Raw genomic sequence first — 15,786 nt, 5'->3', positions numbered from 1 at the left:
AATGAAATTCAATAACATCCACATTTAGTCATGACATTTATTGCCCCTCTGACAGGTTCAGTCACCACAATCATTTTGTTTTGGTAATGACTAGCACTCATTTCCATGCATCACTGTTTTAGTGTTTGTCAGTATATTCCTTAATGTATTTTTTCATATAAAATACAGTACCGTTTCCTAAGTTTTAAAACAGTCGCACTGTCTCAGTTTCACAAGAGCCCTCAGGCTCCACTCCACCTTCATCAGGGACCCTGATGAAGGCTGCAGGGCAGAAACTTAGTTTATTTCATGATGAAGTTGTTCTCAATACTAGAAGAACCGTATTGCTGGAGGTTTGGAATTCCAAACTGCCTCTGTGAGCATCTTACACACAGGTGAAGGTGTGAACCCCTTCCTGAACTCAGCACCAAACAGCGTTCACGAGCCTTTCCTTTATAGCAGCACGTTTCAGCAAATCAGCAAACTTGTCGTGACAGTCACTAGTCGGCAGAACTGAGGGGAGCTACTGGGTTGAAGAGCGGCCGCAGCTGCCTGAGCTGCAGTTTGCTGTAACTCATCTCAAAGTCCTTCTTCGTTCCCACGATAACGTCCAGGCTGCCAGAGCACACGTCGTACCCGTAGGAGGCCAGCTTGTGGATGCGATAAAGCACTATTTGCGTGGTGAGCTCCAGGACATTTGGAGATTCCTTCACCTGCTCCATGCTTACACCGGCATCCATCAGTCCCTGGTAGCGCCCCCCCAGGGTTGGCAAGGAGTAGTACAGAATGGCCGGGCAGCAGATCACTATCTGCTTGAGTTCGTCCTTGGAGCAGGAGAGAGCCCCCTCGATGTAGGCCAGCGCCTGCTGCATGGAGTCTGGCTGCAGCTCTGCTATGGAGGCTCTGAGGCTCGACACCAGTCTGAGGAGCTCCTCCGTGCTGAAGCCCTGCTCCCTCAGAAAGCCCAGACTGTCCCTCCAGGATTCGGCCGGACGCAGCAGGATGTACGGGTTCTGGCTGAGGAGCTTCTGCAGCCAGAGGCGCAGGTTGCCCTCGTCTCCGCCCAGGTCCAGGTAGGTCTCCCTCAGAGTGTGGATGACCTCCTGGTTCCGCTCCACAGGTCGACTGAAGCTCTGCGGGGCGCTGGCGATCAGCTTGCCGATGATCCTGTTGCTGAGGCGAAGACTCTGGAGGTAGCAGATGTTGGCCCGCTGGTTGCTGTGGTGAGTTAGTGTGAAGAAAGAGGCCGGGAACTTCTCAATGATGCTCATCAAGTCACGCTTGTTGGCGCACACAGACACCCAAAGGTCTCGCTGGGCGGCCACGTCCTCCGGCCGACACAGGACGGCCTCTGGGTGGGTTTCCAGGATGCGGGCGATCATCGTTGTGTCCGCGCCCATGTCCCTCAACAGGTCAGCGATTTCAGACACGTACGCAGAGTTCTCGGACAGGATCCAGCCCTTAAACTTGCGTACCTTTCGGATGTCCACCGACAGCTCGTAGAGGGCGTTCACCGTGTGCTGGTTCTCCGGTCTTTTGTTGGGTGATGTCACTGTGGAGGCGAAGGCGGAGGGAGGGAGGAGGAGCCTCATCCTCTGACAGTAGGTGCACAGGGTGGCGGTGGTGACACGAAGCATCGTCGACTGTAGCAGATCTGCAAGGGAAACAAAAACATCCGTAAGTAAGGTGAACGTGGAAGGTGGCGCTCTAACGTATCAATGTACACGATTCATTCAGCAGTGACTCCTGACCTCCTTAAACATAGGCTGAAATGTTCAGATTACATCTTTGGTCCAAAATCCAAAGGTATTTAACTTACCCTAGAAGAAAACTAAGAAAATCAGCAAATATTTTCATTTGAAAACATTTTTCCAGTCATTTTTTAGTGTTTTGGATTTTCAGCAAAGGTAAAAACTATCTCAAATTTCACACAAAAAAATGATTACAGAGAGATCAGAAAACACACATTTCTGAGTTTTTTTCTTATTTCCTATCAGTTAATAATTCAGTGACCCCTCTGCCTCATCTTAAGGAGGGTGGGAATGACTCAGTCACATGATCTGTACACTGTCAATGAGAGCATTTCATTTTTTCATAATTAGCCGTGAAAATAAAGTGGTTTCTCTGCAGAATGACAAAACTTTTAAGACCCAATGGTGAAACTTGAAGATTTCTATTAAAGTTATGATCCTGCAAAACCTAAAGTTCACATGCATGTTGTCAATAGACTGTCTGCCAGTATAAAGGAATTCAGGGACAAAAGGGATTAAGTTTAGGGTATAAAGCAGAGTGAACATCTGCAGCTACACAGAAACTAGGACATCAGGACATTTATGTAGGAGTGCATGTATGTGAATCAGCAGAGTAAAGTTGTTAAAATGCATGCAGTTGTCCTCAGGTGGAGCAAACAGAGGGAACACTGTGTCCTGACCCTTACATGTTACATGTTTTGTGCAGCACGGGCTCAGTCACAGCAGTGCCCACAGCTACACACAACACACTCACCGATACAAAGCAAGCGGGATGTACTGATAGCGGAACACAGAGAACGTCTGTTTAGATTAAATGGATAATAAAAGGGGTTATTTTACCAGTTTGTACGCCGGAGGACTCCGTGTATCAGCCCCACCGCTGTGCTTTCATAATGTGAGGACGAGCGGGGCGGAGCCACGGAGAGCAGGAGGGGACACACGTGGGGAAAACGTGATTGCCTGTGGCCGGCTGGAGGGCGGAGTTAGACACCCAGCCCCGCCCACCGGAAGTACGGCCGCAACCAAGTCCACTGTACTCAGTAGGTTATGTTTGGTTGGTCCTGAAGTAGTGTGACCATATTTTCAAGCCCCCAAACCGGGACCCGTAAGTGTACCGCACGTTTATGCACCCCCACACGCATATGCACGCCTCACAGACGTTTTCTCTCTTACTCTCTTACTTACTCTTAAGACCTTACCTGTTCGTAAACTAGCAACAGCCTTGACAACGACACATTGATTGATTGACACACATACAGACCAATCAGTGCCGAGTTCAGAACCGCGGTGCATTGTTTATGTTAATGAGGAGGAAAGAGCAACATAAACGTGTACGTAAGCACTGAAAACGAGCAACGAACAAATGTTATTATTAGTTTTGTAATCATGGTGAAAATAAGGACATTAGTGAGTGAATGTTGAAAACTAGGACATTTTAGTTTTAGTCCAGACTCGACACCAAGCTTGACAGTCCGGACAAACAGAAATGTTTGGTACCTTCTCGCTGGTGGACTGTTGTGTTGGGCCTTTGTGATAGTTAAGTTCCTTTTAACGCTACAGTTATGTGTTATAGCTAAACTTTAATCTACCGCAACCTAACATGTAATGAATCACAAGATTAAACAATTTGTTAAACTGGATTAAAGTCATTATATTCGTTAGTTTAGATACATTGTGAGTAAGAGGACATGCAGCCAATGCTAGATCAGTTCATAGTAGTATAACTAGATGTTAAACACATGGCAGCCACATGGAGGAGACCTGTGAGACTTTGCTTCAGATATTTAGTTTATCTTATAGCTAAAACAGCTCTTAGAGTTATAGTATCAAGGGTTAAAGCCTTGAACCAGCCATTGCAAAAAAAAAAAAAAAGAATTAACTGTCTGACTGAATGGTTTTCAGGTGACTGTGGTGAAACAGGAAGACATGAGCTAATGGGACTACAGGTGCACATCGACCTTCTGCGAGTGTTGTGATGGTGAGTCATTTTACTTTTCTGTTCCTTCTTATTTGTATTTTTAGTTTGAGCATATTCATATAGCCAACGTTGTTGTAATAATGCTTTTAATGTAATGGCAGGTCCTTCGTGAAATCAAACACACCCTTATTCTTTACTTTTGTGTTTGGGAGACTTAGTTTGGGTCCAAACTAAAGTGTTAAAACACCAAAGTCACGACAACTAGACCAGCAATTGTGGTGTTCTACGAGGTAAAATGATTAGTTTTGTCAATGGAGTCTGGTGTCTTTGAAGAAAGCGTTATAATGGCTGTTTGTGGTTAAACAAAAAGGATCTTGCAGGTCTGTCTCTGTAGGGATCCTTTCTGTGATGTTGTCAGACACTTACAACAACAATCTGAGCCTGTCAGTGGCAAAAACAAGCACTTTTAGTGGACCTGCTTTGACTGGTGCAGTTGCCCCAGAGGATTTACATTAAAGCCATAGCAGCTTGTCAGTGGCTGCTGGCTGTAGAGATCCACTGGACCAATTCAAAACCATTTTGTATCTACTACCAGTCATTACCAACCCAAAAGATGTGAAAACAATTAGGGCCCAGGTGTAAAAATACTGGAGTTATCCTTTGATAATGTGCAGCACTGACACTATTTGGCTTGCTCTGTAAATCTTTAGCATTAATCATCATGGACTCAGTGTCCTCAGTCTGGCAGGAATGGAGACCCCACCTGGAGATTAATTCTGTGGGACAGACTGTAACTGTACTGCACAGTTTTGACCAGACGAGGTCACTGTGCACCCAGGGTGGCCTGCCGAAGCGTAACTGCTTCTTCCCTTGAACTGCACAGACTTTTTTTGACAAAGAAAATGTTGATGTTACTGAGTCAATCAGGGGAGAAACACTGCTTTGAACATGACATGACAAAAGGCCACTTTATTCTTATTATAGGATTCATTACTTATGTCAAACAAGTTTTGTTTTGAAAATGTTCCAGCAGGACGTTAAGCCCCTTCAAGATCTCCCTCACTGTTTTTTTTTTAAATTGAAAGTGATGGCAGACCAGTTGCACAGAGTTAAAACACGCAGGAGTTTGACTGTATCACTGTATTTGTACACTGTGGACTGTGTTATACAGCAGAAGATGAGGCTATCTATAGCCCTCCTCATTTGTTGCCGTTCTGTGCTGATGGACACAGTTGTCCCTTGCCACCAGCAACCAAGAGAGCCTTGATTATACCGGAGCCACCTGCTGTCCTCATGTTGTGCACAGGCATGTTTCAGTGGAGCTCAGTCCGCTCTGGGATGAGATGGGATCAAGATGAGATTTTTGGTTCTCTAAAGCCACAATTAGCCCATCTTCAGAGCTTCAGAAGATTTATATTAAGACTGAAACTGAACCCCCTGGAGATAATGTGTTGTCTGCCGCATGTACATGTACAGCCCAATAACGTCAGAATCTTTATCCTAAGGAGGCGTGCGTAACACTTTAATTGGGATTCTCAGACACAACAGGGCACCTGTCTCTCCCCGTCAGTTATCTCACCCTCTAAATACTGCGTTTGTCCTTTTCCACCGATAACTCAAGACTTGGGAACGCAAATTCTTGACATCAGCGTTTACGTGTTGCTGCATGGGAGCAATTACACTTTAATCCGAGCAGCGCTGAAAGCAGTAAAGCCTCCAATAGCAAGAATGTTTTAATTACATTCCAAAGTGGAGACAAGGCCGGAGCAGTAAAGCTCATCTTGCCCGTCATTGTTGTTACTGGAGGTCTTTTTGTGGCGCTCAGTGTTGCTTTCCTTCACAGAAATAACTGTTGGTATACAAACACCAGCAGTATATAAAATGACTGACTTAACAAAGTGCTTCACAGATATAAGAACACATAAAGATGATGATATAATATAAGCTTCCATTTATTTATCGAAAACAAAGAGTGTAGTTTGGCTTCGGCCCAATCATCCTTACAGTGTTGTTTTTTTTTTTAACTCAAGAACAACCTCTTAGTTAGTTAATGGTACAGGGAACAGGATATTCAAGGTACTGGCACATTGTGGAAAATACGGCAGCTGTAACTTCCTGTTATTAAAATCCTCACTGGCTCTGACGTACTTAAGAGATTGCAATGTGCTTTGTTAATGGACGTTCTCAAACACCGCACACTTGGCCACCATTGCTTTTGAACTGTCACCACGGATTAGCGAGCTCCCCAAGTTGCAGACGCTGTGAAACATCCAGAGAGTGGATGATCCATAGTATGGCAGTTTTCTCTATTTATCCTCCATGTTTGTGCCTCCACATCTCCGTCTCTCTAGTCAGCACCAGAGGCTCAGGGGGGGGGGCCTTTAACGGTGAGGATGCTGTTTGTTCTGGGCGATCCTATGTGTTGCTTTGTGGGATTGGAAAGCACAAGTATGTGCGTGCATCTGTTGCGTATCTGAAATAGTCTCTCATCTCGTCCTTACAAAGGAATGAGGAGTGCTGCAGGGTCAGAGTGGAGATTGGTGGTGGGGGGCTGTAGGGGATAAGTGGGGGTGTGTGTGGCTGACAAGACTCGGTGAGGAGAAAATAGACTATTCCATCTGTCTCAAAATGTGCCCTGCTGCTGACCTACACTCTGGAGACTTTTCTCAGCCTGCGGTCACATGGTGAACACAAGCCCTTAAAAGCCCCCAAGCTGCACACCCTGGTCATCTCTTGTGTGCAAGACACCAGCTGGTCTTGGTGTTCTCTTCCATAGAAAGCTTCTGCGGTACCATCATGTCTGACACTGAGGAAATTGTGGAGGAGTACGAGCAGGAGGAAGAAGAGGAAGAGGAAGAGGAGGAAGAAGTTGAAGAAGAGGAGCACACTGGTCATGAAACAGAGAAGAAAGAAGAGCGTGCCGAGGAGAATGAGCACGAGGAGGAGTCCAAACCACGGCACAAGACAACTTACGTGCCAAATATTGCCCCTCCGAAGCTCCCCGATGGCGAGAAGGTGGATTTTGACGACCTGCACCGCAAGAGAGTAGAAAAGGATTTCAACGACCTCCAGACCCTGATCGAGTCTCATTTCTCCACACGCCAGAAGGAGGAGGAAGAGCTGATCGCGCTGCGTACCCGCATTGAGCGCCGTCGATCTGACAGAGCGGAGCAGCAGCGCGTCCGCACCGAGCAGGAGCGTGAACGCCAAACGCGTCTGGCTGAGGAGAGGGCCAGGCGCGAGGAAGAGGCAGCCAAACTGCGCGCCGAGGAGGAGGCAAAGAAGAAGAAGATATTTACCAACAAGTCCTTTGGCGGCTACCTCCAGAAAGTGGACCAGAAGAAGGGCAAGAAGCTGACGGCACGGGAGGAGAAGAAGAAGGCCCTGATGGAGCGCCGGAAGCCCCTCAACATCGACCACCTCAACCAGGAGAAGCTGGCGGAGAAGGCGCAGGACCTCTGGCAGTGGCTCCACCAGCTGCACGCCGAGAAGTTTGAGCTGGCCGAAAAGCTCAAGAGGCAGAAGTACGACATCTACGTGCTCCGCAACCGAGTCAGCGACCACCAGAGGGGCTCCAAGGCGTCCAAGACGTCCCGCGGGGCCAAGGGCAAGTCTGGCTCCTGGAAGTAAACCAGCCAAGTTCTCTCTGGACTATTTGGCTCATATTTCCAACTTGTATCATAAAAGCTATCCCGGGGATTGTGTGTGGACTTGAATGGGAACTTTTTTTGGGGGGGGGTGATGTATAGATATGTTCAAATGCTGTGGTTGGAGACTTTATTAAACCTGATTGAATGCTTGCTGGTGTTAAAGTCACTACTGCTCTACAGTATGCTTCCTGGTTGTTTTAGCTTCCTACCAAGAGTTTTACCTAAAACTAAAGCATATTCTATATGTTAGAAAGTAAACTAAAACTAAACATTTTTAAACAATAAAAACTAAACTGAAACAAGCAAACCCACTGAAACGAATCTGGATGAGAACAAAAATGAAAACTGAAATAAAGATTAAAAACTAACGAAAAAGTACCAAACTATAATAACTCTGCAGAAATGTAATTTGTTCCATTAAATTAAGACACATTTTGATATCTTTCAGAGTCAAATGACATCACTTTAACTCTTTTCTTGCTCCTACTCAGACGCTCTTTAGAAGTACAGTTTACTCTGTTGGTACCTACGTCACTGTTTTTTGAAAAGGTCTCTCTCGGGGCAACATTTCTAACTTTTGTGCAGTAATTCTGAACTGAACGAGCGGTAAACGGTGAGGGTGGGGTCGTGTTAAAGCCTAACAGGTGTTGCACAGCTGACTTTTTAAGGAGCTAATTTGGTCTGTGAAGCTTAGGACAAGCAGCGCAGGCCTGCAGCGTTTTTAGCAAAAACACCCAACTGTTGGCTGAGAGGTGGAGCCCACGACCCAAAGAGCCTGCAGGGTGGAAGAAGCTTTACAGCGCTGAGCTCTGTTTGGTGCTCTTCATATATTTAACTGCAATCAGCAAAACCCCGTTTCTATTCCTTAATGTACAGATTTGACTCTTTTTCTCGTCCCTTTGCAGTGAAACACCGGACAAATCTTGGTAGTTGACCAAAGTCAATTGAGCAAACAAATTGAGAGAGTAAATGGCTATTTATGCACTTGTCTGCACAAACAGACGCTGAATAACAACCCATTTAAAAGACAAATCGGCACTGGCTGGCAAACTAATTCAAAACAAACTTCTCCCTTTTTTTTCTGTTTCTATTCACTCTCTGTTTACATTAATCAAACCAGGACTCTGCAGCAAATAATGGGGCACAAGAAACACTGGTAAACACAATTCACAAGGATTTGGCTTACATAATCGACATCAAAATGTTCTTTTCATGTGTTTGTGTTGGCTGTACTTTCCCCACATCCTCACCATTAATATCACAATTATATAATTAAATATGCTTTTACCAAATATTTCATGTTTCTAAAACTATTCTGAATCTTACTTCTTTATAATAAAATCTCCATTGTGCAAATCAAAAGCAACAGTTTGATTAAATTGTTAACTTAAATGCAAAAATACTGTAAAAATAACAACATCTATTATAAAAACCCAGGGTATATGCAAATGTAATCATGTAAAAGCACACTGCAGTGATATCTGCATTGTCATACAATGCATTATTTGCTACAAATGTAATGTTGTAACCTTAAAATATCATCCTGCTTATGGTCAAATGAATGTCAAAGTGCACAAGCAGTGAAGTATCATCTCCACTAGGTGGCACTAGGGCACCAGTTTGTAGCAAAATGCTTTTAGTAAACACACTAGAAAAAGTATAATACACAACTAAACGCTGCATGCGTGCAATACAGTTTTTTCAGTTCATTAAGTTATACAATTTCTTCAGGCAGCCAAGTTTCTTTACACCAATTATGTGGTTTTATTTAATTTTGAACTAAGTGGAAAACCTGTATGTCTGGAAAGGAAAGACTCTGAATTTATTGTAAGTGGGTTACAGCCAAAGTTTCTTGTCTTTGTCTTTGCATACCAATTATCCGGTTAAATATGTCCAGAGAGAATTTTTCAGTGCACAGTGAGGAAAACACCCTCTGTGCCAACAGTAAGGCGGTGACCTGCGATGAATATGTCAGAATAAGGTACAGGATCATTTCTCTCCCCTGCTGGCTTTGATTGTCACTCACGCTCGGACTGTCGATGCCACACTGCTGTTTTGGTCTCATAACAGTGACAGGCCATTATAGCCCTCCAGACATGGCAGTGTGCCACCCGGTTACCATAGAGACAGGGAGAGGCCGTCTGTGCGATCAGGTCCCTATACCTCCCTGCAGCTTCAACACGCCCACTCACACATCCACGACGCCCCTTCAGCTTCAAGTTATGGGGTGTGTATTGACTATGTTGTGAAAAATGCCTGACTTGACAGCAGCAGGACACACCAATGCTTCAATCGACTACCTGTGGAACAACACCAGAGAACAAGATGTTCCCAAAACTCTGCTGCCGAAGTTAATTTGATAAGTTGTTGCTGGATGGTGATTAAGTTTACTACTAGATCTACTTTTGCTACTGTTCTGTTGTGATCCTATTTAGGTTTGAACAAAAGTACGTGCTTTAAGATGATGCACATGGAGTTGAAACGTGTCCACTCATATCAAAGAGAGTGTGTGTGCGTGTGTGTGTGCGTGTGTGTGTGTGCGCGTGTGTGCACACCAGGAACAGCAGCTGCAGACTCATCAGGGGGGCGTTGTCTGCTCATTAGTACCCAGCAGAGACTAGAGGATAATGTAACCGCTTTATGGTTGATTTTATGGTTCCTGGGCCACACTTTCAGGTCTGACCAGGAACATTCAGTTGCACAAATGTTGTGTTGGATCAAAACTAAACCTTTTTAAGACACCACAGTCACACAATAGCACAAACAAACTAACCGATCAAGGCAGCAGCAGACCAGCGATCCCTGTGATCTGAGATCTAAAATTACTGTTTTTGTCAGTGGAGTCTGGTGGCTTTGAAGAAAACGATAAAACGGCTGTTTCTGGTCAAACAAAAAGGATCTTACAGGTCCATCTCTGTAGGGACCCTTATCGTAATGTGGTCAGACACAATCTGGACCTGTCAGTGGCTAAAACAAGCACTTTTAGTAGGACGTACTACGATTTGGTGCCTCAAAGGTTTGCATTGCAGCCCATTCGCAGCTACCAGCTGAGGCAATCTGCTTAGTTCACTGCATTTGAATCCAAATATGTAAAAATAGGGCCCAAGGTTTAAAAATACTGGAGTGACCCTTTAATAGTCTGATAAACTCACTATTCACTGCCTACCCAGCACCACACAACAGACACATACTTTTATATTAGACTGATTTCAGTGATGTGTTTTCCACGTTATGAAGTTTTTCTGCCCCAAAGTGTCTAAAACTTCGAATAAATGCTGCTTTGATATTATTTATCATAACTCCACGTTAAAAAAGTGCGTGTATGAATTGCTTAAAAAGATGTGGTACGTTTGTTAGAATAGCTAGTGTTTAGATCATATTCAACAGGTGTCTAAAGCGTAAATATACTATATATCTGTTTTACACTGCTTTACTGTTTGATAACAAAAACCTCTTGCAAGTTTCTTTTAGTTTTTTTTCATCTGTAGTTTAATTAGTTGATTCTCAATATATGAGCACATATACAGACTCTAACCAGACTATAAACAGGCATGTTCCAGACATGATGTCTAAATTTCCATGTTTGTGTGCCTCCCTGTGTATTTAACTCCACACTATCCGGTATAATGGTTGTCATGAGCCCGTGTGATGCAGTCTCTCATGGTTCCTATTAATTATGTACAATTTCTTTTAATGAGAATTAAATTAGATTACGCCTGTTGGTAAGCACCACGAGAGATGAGAACACATTTTCAGACTCTTCCACTCTGCCTTGTGATCTAGCAAACATCAGTGAGAGCAAAAAGAAATGTCTGTTTTATGATGTGACAAAATTAGTAAAAAAAATAATATATACCAATGTAAGAACAACAGCTTGTCACATTATCCCAATCTTGTCAGTCCAGAGAGACAGTAGAGCGGATAAGACCAATTTTTCTGGGGTAAACCATAAATCAAGACATAAAAGTTGTCCAATGAAGAGAGGTATTATATGATTACAGCACGCAGTCCTCTAGAAATTGTGGAAATTAAGTCAGGACATTACATTACTTAAAGGATAACTCTGCTATTTTTAAACCTGGGCGCCATTTTTACATGTTTTGGGACTGAAATGACTGGTTTGTACAAAAATGACTGTTTTGGGAATGGAGTCTGGTGGCTTTGAAGAGCGCAATAACACAGCTGTTTCTGGCCAAACAAAAAGGATCTTACAGTTCTATCTCTGTAGGGATCCTTTCTGAGACTGAGAGTAACAATCTGGTTCTGTCAGGGGCAAAAACAAGTGGTTTTTGTGGATGTACTCCGATCTGGTACAATGGCCCTGAAGGATTTTTATTTTCAAAAATACAGAAGTTATCCTTTGAGTACAATTTTGAGGTGTTTTACATGGATATTTCCATTTGATGCTGCTTTACACTTCTTCTCCACTACATGTACCTGACACCTGGTGCTACAAGGCCCTTTTCATACCAGTGAATATTTAAAGTTTTTGATAAATGTATTGATTATTATTCCGTCAGGTTTCAACCTTGAATGAAACTACTCAGCAGTATGTAAAGTAGTTATAATATGAGTGCCTGGATTTAAATTTGCACATTAATCAGTTCAGTTAAGTGAAGTGGTTAATGTAACACGTATTATATTATTAATTAGGCAGAGAATTGGGCACTCAAGTAATAATCAGTATTTAACCCAAGAGGGGATTTTAGCAACACAGCACCTTCATTAAATCTGGCTGAGTGAGTCTGCAGGTTTAGTAAGAGTAGAAAAAAGGCAGTAAAACTAATTTGTGCGACTGTGTTGGGATGTTTTATTTACCTTTCTGGGAGGTGGTTTCTTTATGGCAAACAGACTTCAGTTCATTGTCCTGTTATGAACACACACATGCACACAGAATGCCAGCGGGGAAACTAGTTTAGAGAAACGCTCGCACTCCAGCTCTCTGGATGCTTTTAGCCTAGTGGATAAATTAGCCTGCCCTGGAGACAGTGCCGTTTGGGCTTATCTCCAACCACCTCCAAATTGAGGTGGGAGTTGGTAGCAACCAGAGGTATAAAAGAGATTTAGCCTATCCGACAGGGCATTAATCTCCGCACCTCCTCAGCATCCTGCAAGTTTTCGAGCCCCGATCCCTCTGGCCATATAAAGATTTGATGTCACCATGCATCCTATCAGCACCCCATTGTAGCCCTTTGAGAACGACTTCATGAGTACATAGCTTTAGTGTACAATGTAGTCAGTCTGTTGCATAGTCTGGATGAAAATAGCAACAGAGGAGCTTTAGTTCATGTGATACTTAACCAGATACTCTTAAGTGGAAGCTCAGCTATCAGGTGGTCTAATCTGAAAATGCACCAGTGCTCTGGTCGCTGCTTGAAAATATATTTTATGACAAATGAATCGGACTACTCTGAGAGGGACTCTGGTGATGTATTTGGTTTCTAGAGCTCCACATTATTAAAAGAGTCCATTTGGAGTTCAGTAGCATAAAAGTTGTTATTCAGGAGCCACTACACTTGGCTGGTAGTGTAGCTGGCTCTTCACTTTCACTTTCATTCACTTTGCTCTACTTCCTTGCGGCAGTTATTAAAACTATAACAGAAAACATAAATACGTAACATTTATACTCATATAAACCTAACCGTAAAAACAGTAAGCATAACGAGTCTTTGGAGACGAAAATAAAATCAAAAGTAACAATGGTCGTTAGATTTAGAAATGTAATAGCTTCAGGGTTTTATTAAAGGGAGTGAAAGCCCTCTTCTCCAGGGTAAAAACTGCACTTTTCCTTTAGTGGCTGACCATAATGCACTTGGCTTTGTGTAGCCGATGACGTGCAGATTACTTTATTCACCCGCATTTGGCTTTCCCGCTTTTCAGTGATTTGCAGCCTCTGATTCTTTAGTGCATTTGGCATTTGGAAGTAAGAGATTGAGGGAAATCAGAGTACTGCTTTACTGAAAAACGTATTCAAACTTTCCATAACTTTCTTAAAGTAAAAACACTCAAACGCCACAGAAAATATCATCTTCAATAGCCCTTTTCGGTGTGTAACAAAAGGGTCAAAGTATTCAAATCAGTGGTTTTTGCTAGTACACATAAGCTGTAAGCACATTAAGATCTCCGTCCTCTCAGATTTAGTGTAAGATTGCTTCATCATGTTTATGTTCCAGGGGAATCATTTTGCGGCCCCTTGTATGAGCCTTAGGTTGTTAGCCACATCATTAAACCTTATTCAGAGCCCTAAAAACGGCACATGCTGAATTTCAATATTATGCAGCATCCAACCAAGCAGCAGGTCACAGTGGGTTTTTTCAGTGGTGCAGCTTTAATCTGTGGCAGTGAAGGTTACCAGCTTCATGCCTTAACAGTATTTTTACACACACATCCATTCAGAAACTAGACAGTAATGCTGTAATAGCTCCTGTCTAAAGATGAATCACTACAGAAAGCCGATGCTCTGAGATCATGTCCCTGTTTGTTTTAATAATAACACTTGTGCTCAGTCAAAGTGTGGGAAATTCAGATGTACTGGACAGTGGGATGGTATACTGCTGCAGAACACACAAGGCCTGTGAGTGAGTCATTTCGAGCGCTCGAAGCACATGCGTGCGTGCGTGTGTGTGTGTGTGTGTGTTGGTCTTGCTTCGTCATACACGGAAACACGATAAATATAAACCCATGCAGTTACCCAACGGCTTCCTGTCGGCGGCGTCCACAAACACATTGTAAGGACGCAGGTCAAAACTATGACTCACCACCCGGGTGTAGGAGCTCAGGCTGTTCATTCATGGAAAAACAACTCAAATACAACACCGACATCACACTTCTCCTCACTGTTGTTGACTCAGACTAAAACATTGACTGGGGACTGCTGTGGACTTAGTGACGTGACGTATTAACTAGAGCTCCGGCGCCAATTATGTGTTAAAATCAACACTGTGCTGGAGTTTATATAGAGTCTTGAACAGGAAGTGCCAAAATCAGGCCAATGAATGCACAGGCAACTTTGACTGGAACATTTTTTTTCACTTATAAAAAGTGTAAATACTTTTATGTTACATTTGGCAAAGGCATGACGTGCTGTTTCAGTCCCTCGGTTGCACTTTAAAGCCAGCATTTGGAGGAAAGTAGCAGAAAGAACAACTAATACTGTATATGTGTGGCACGTGTAGTTTTACGGTAAAACTAACAGCTTGGAACAATAATGTCATTGTTTGGATTAACTCCTCTCTTAATTTGTCTCAAGAGTTCAGTTGTGGAAGTGTGGAGTGCTTCGATTGAGGCATTATAGTTTTGATTTTCAACTCCTTTTGGTGATTTCCTGAATGTGAATTAGTGCCATCCTAAGGTCAAAGTTTTACTCAATCCAGAATCTTGGTTTCTGACCAAATACCTGCAAAACTATTGATATCCCCATCCGCCTTGTCTGAACCCAGTGTTAGTTAGCTCCTGTTAGCATGCTAACACACTAAACTGAGATGATGAACACGGTAAACGTTGCTAGATGCCAGCATTAGGAGGATGTTAGCATGCATACAGTCACCACTGTAACAATCACTCCTTTTCTCGCATCTATTTTCCATGGCTGTACAGAATCAAGACTAAACGTTGGACCTCAACTTTTATATAAAAAGCACTTGTCTTTAGAGTGAGAGTTGTAGCCTCACAGAGCCGCAAATTTGGTGCAATGTCTATCTTTAATGTTATGATTCTAAATTGGTGGGCATTGTGAGTTTGGGGAAATACATCTGCAATGTCTTTGAAAGTCGGTTGCAAATTATGAGTGTGCCTGCAGAACAGTTTGTTTTGCAGACAACGTTTCTGTGCGTTTGTCTGCATGCACTAAATGTTTGTGTCTGATAGAGGAAGAGATCTGACGTCCGTCTCCGTATTCATGTGTTCCGTTGGCAAGCGTCCCCCTGTCTGTCCTGGTCCAGCTGTTTGATTTGGACATGAATCACCGTGCTGCTGAGCCGTACCTGTGATGGAATGAGCGGCATCTGATAAATGGCTGCATTTAGATTCAAGCTCACATCCTCCGCTGTGTCCTCTCGGTCTCTCGGGTGATTCATGCTGACTCCTCCACCTCTGCTCGCCATGCAAATCAGCAGAGCAGCTGGAGTGGCCTGTTCGCACAGACCCTTCTCCTCCAAACCCGTTATTACCACGTCTTCTCGCCACTGTGACAGCGCTGATGATAGTACCGCTGCTCACACCTGTTGGAGCCACAATGAAGCCTCTTGTATCCCTGCTATCTCGCGATGTCTTAATTACAATTTTCAGGCTAATTTTGAAGCAGGGTTTAATACGAGTGTTACTCAGAGGGTATCAGAGGCCTTAGAAAGCTGTAGTCTTTATCTACAGCAGTGGAAGAATGCTAACAGGGATTCATTTTTACTTTAATCTGGACAGATGATCTGCAGCAAAGACGTCTGTGTGCTCTCACAGACAGTCTGTCTTGTTGTATTTGAACATCACAGCTCCA

The 15,786-nt window shown here is 43.5% G+C and overlaps 2 protein-coding genes across 13 annotated transcripts; one reads left to right on the top strand and one right to left on the bottom strand.

Moving 5' to 3' along the window:
• Positions 1-52: 52 nt before the first annotated feature.
• Positions 53-2,637, bottom strand: LOC139221981 (transcription termination factor 2, mitochondrial-like). The gene is made up of 2 exons (XM_070853939.1): positions 2,571-2,637; positions 53-1,633 (listed from the first exon to the last, which is right to left on the bottom strand). The coding sequence occupies exon 2, from the start codon at positions 1,614-1,616 to the stop codon at positions 480-482; it is 1,137 nt and encodes a 378-aa protein (XP_070710040.1). The 5' UTR covers positions 1,617-1,633; positions 2,571-2,637; the 3' UTR covers positions 53-479.
• A 3,807-nt stretch (positions 2,638-6,444) lies between these two features.
• Positions 6,445-7,378, top strand: tnnt2c (troponin T2c, cardiac). 12 transcript variants are annotated; one of them, XM_070853951.1, is made up of 3 exons: positions 6,445-6,465; positions 6,496-6,516; positions 6,589-7,378. In XM_070853951.1, exons 1-3 carry the CDS (start codon positions 6,445-6,447, stop codon positions 7,276-7,278), a joined length of 732 nt encoding a protein of 243 aa, XP_070710052.1. In that variant the 3' UTR covers positions 7,279-7,378. The 12 variants fall into 12 exon arrangements, with proteins under 12 accessions (XP_070710052.1, XP_070710051.1, XP_070710050.1 ...); XM_070853950.1 differs by lacking the exon at positions 6,496-6,516 and having other exon boundaries at positions 6,577-7,378; XM_070853949.1 differs by lacking the exon at positions 6,496-6,516 and having other exon boundaries at positions 6,565-7,378.
• The last annotated feature ends 8,408 nt before the right edge of the window (positions 7,379-15,786 follow it).

Source organism: Pempheris klunzingeri, chromosome 22 (assembly GCF_042242105.1).
Source record: "Pempheris klunzingeri isolate RE-2024b chromosome 22, fPemKlu1.hap1, whole genome shotgun sequence".
Taxonomy (NCBI): Eukaryota; Metazoa; Chordata; class Actinopteri; order Acropomatiformes; family Pempheridae; genus Pempheris; species Pempheris klunzingeri.
The sequence above is the reverse complement of the archived record's forward strand: the minus strand, read 5'-3'. Positions and strand labels throughout refer to the sequence as shown.

Excerpts from the sequence above, each read along its gene's own strand:
- LOC139221981 (XM_070853939.1), bottom strand. The coding sequence starts at position 1,616 with ATGCTTCGTGTCACCACCGCCACCCTGTGCACCTACTGTCAGAGGATG.
- tnnt2c (XM_070853940.1), top strand. The coding sequence starts at position 6,445 with ATGTCTGACACTGAGGAAATTGTGGAGGAGTACGAGCAGGAGGAAGAA.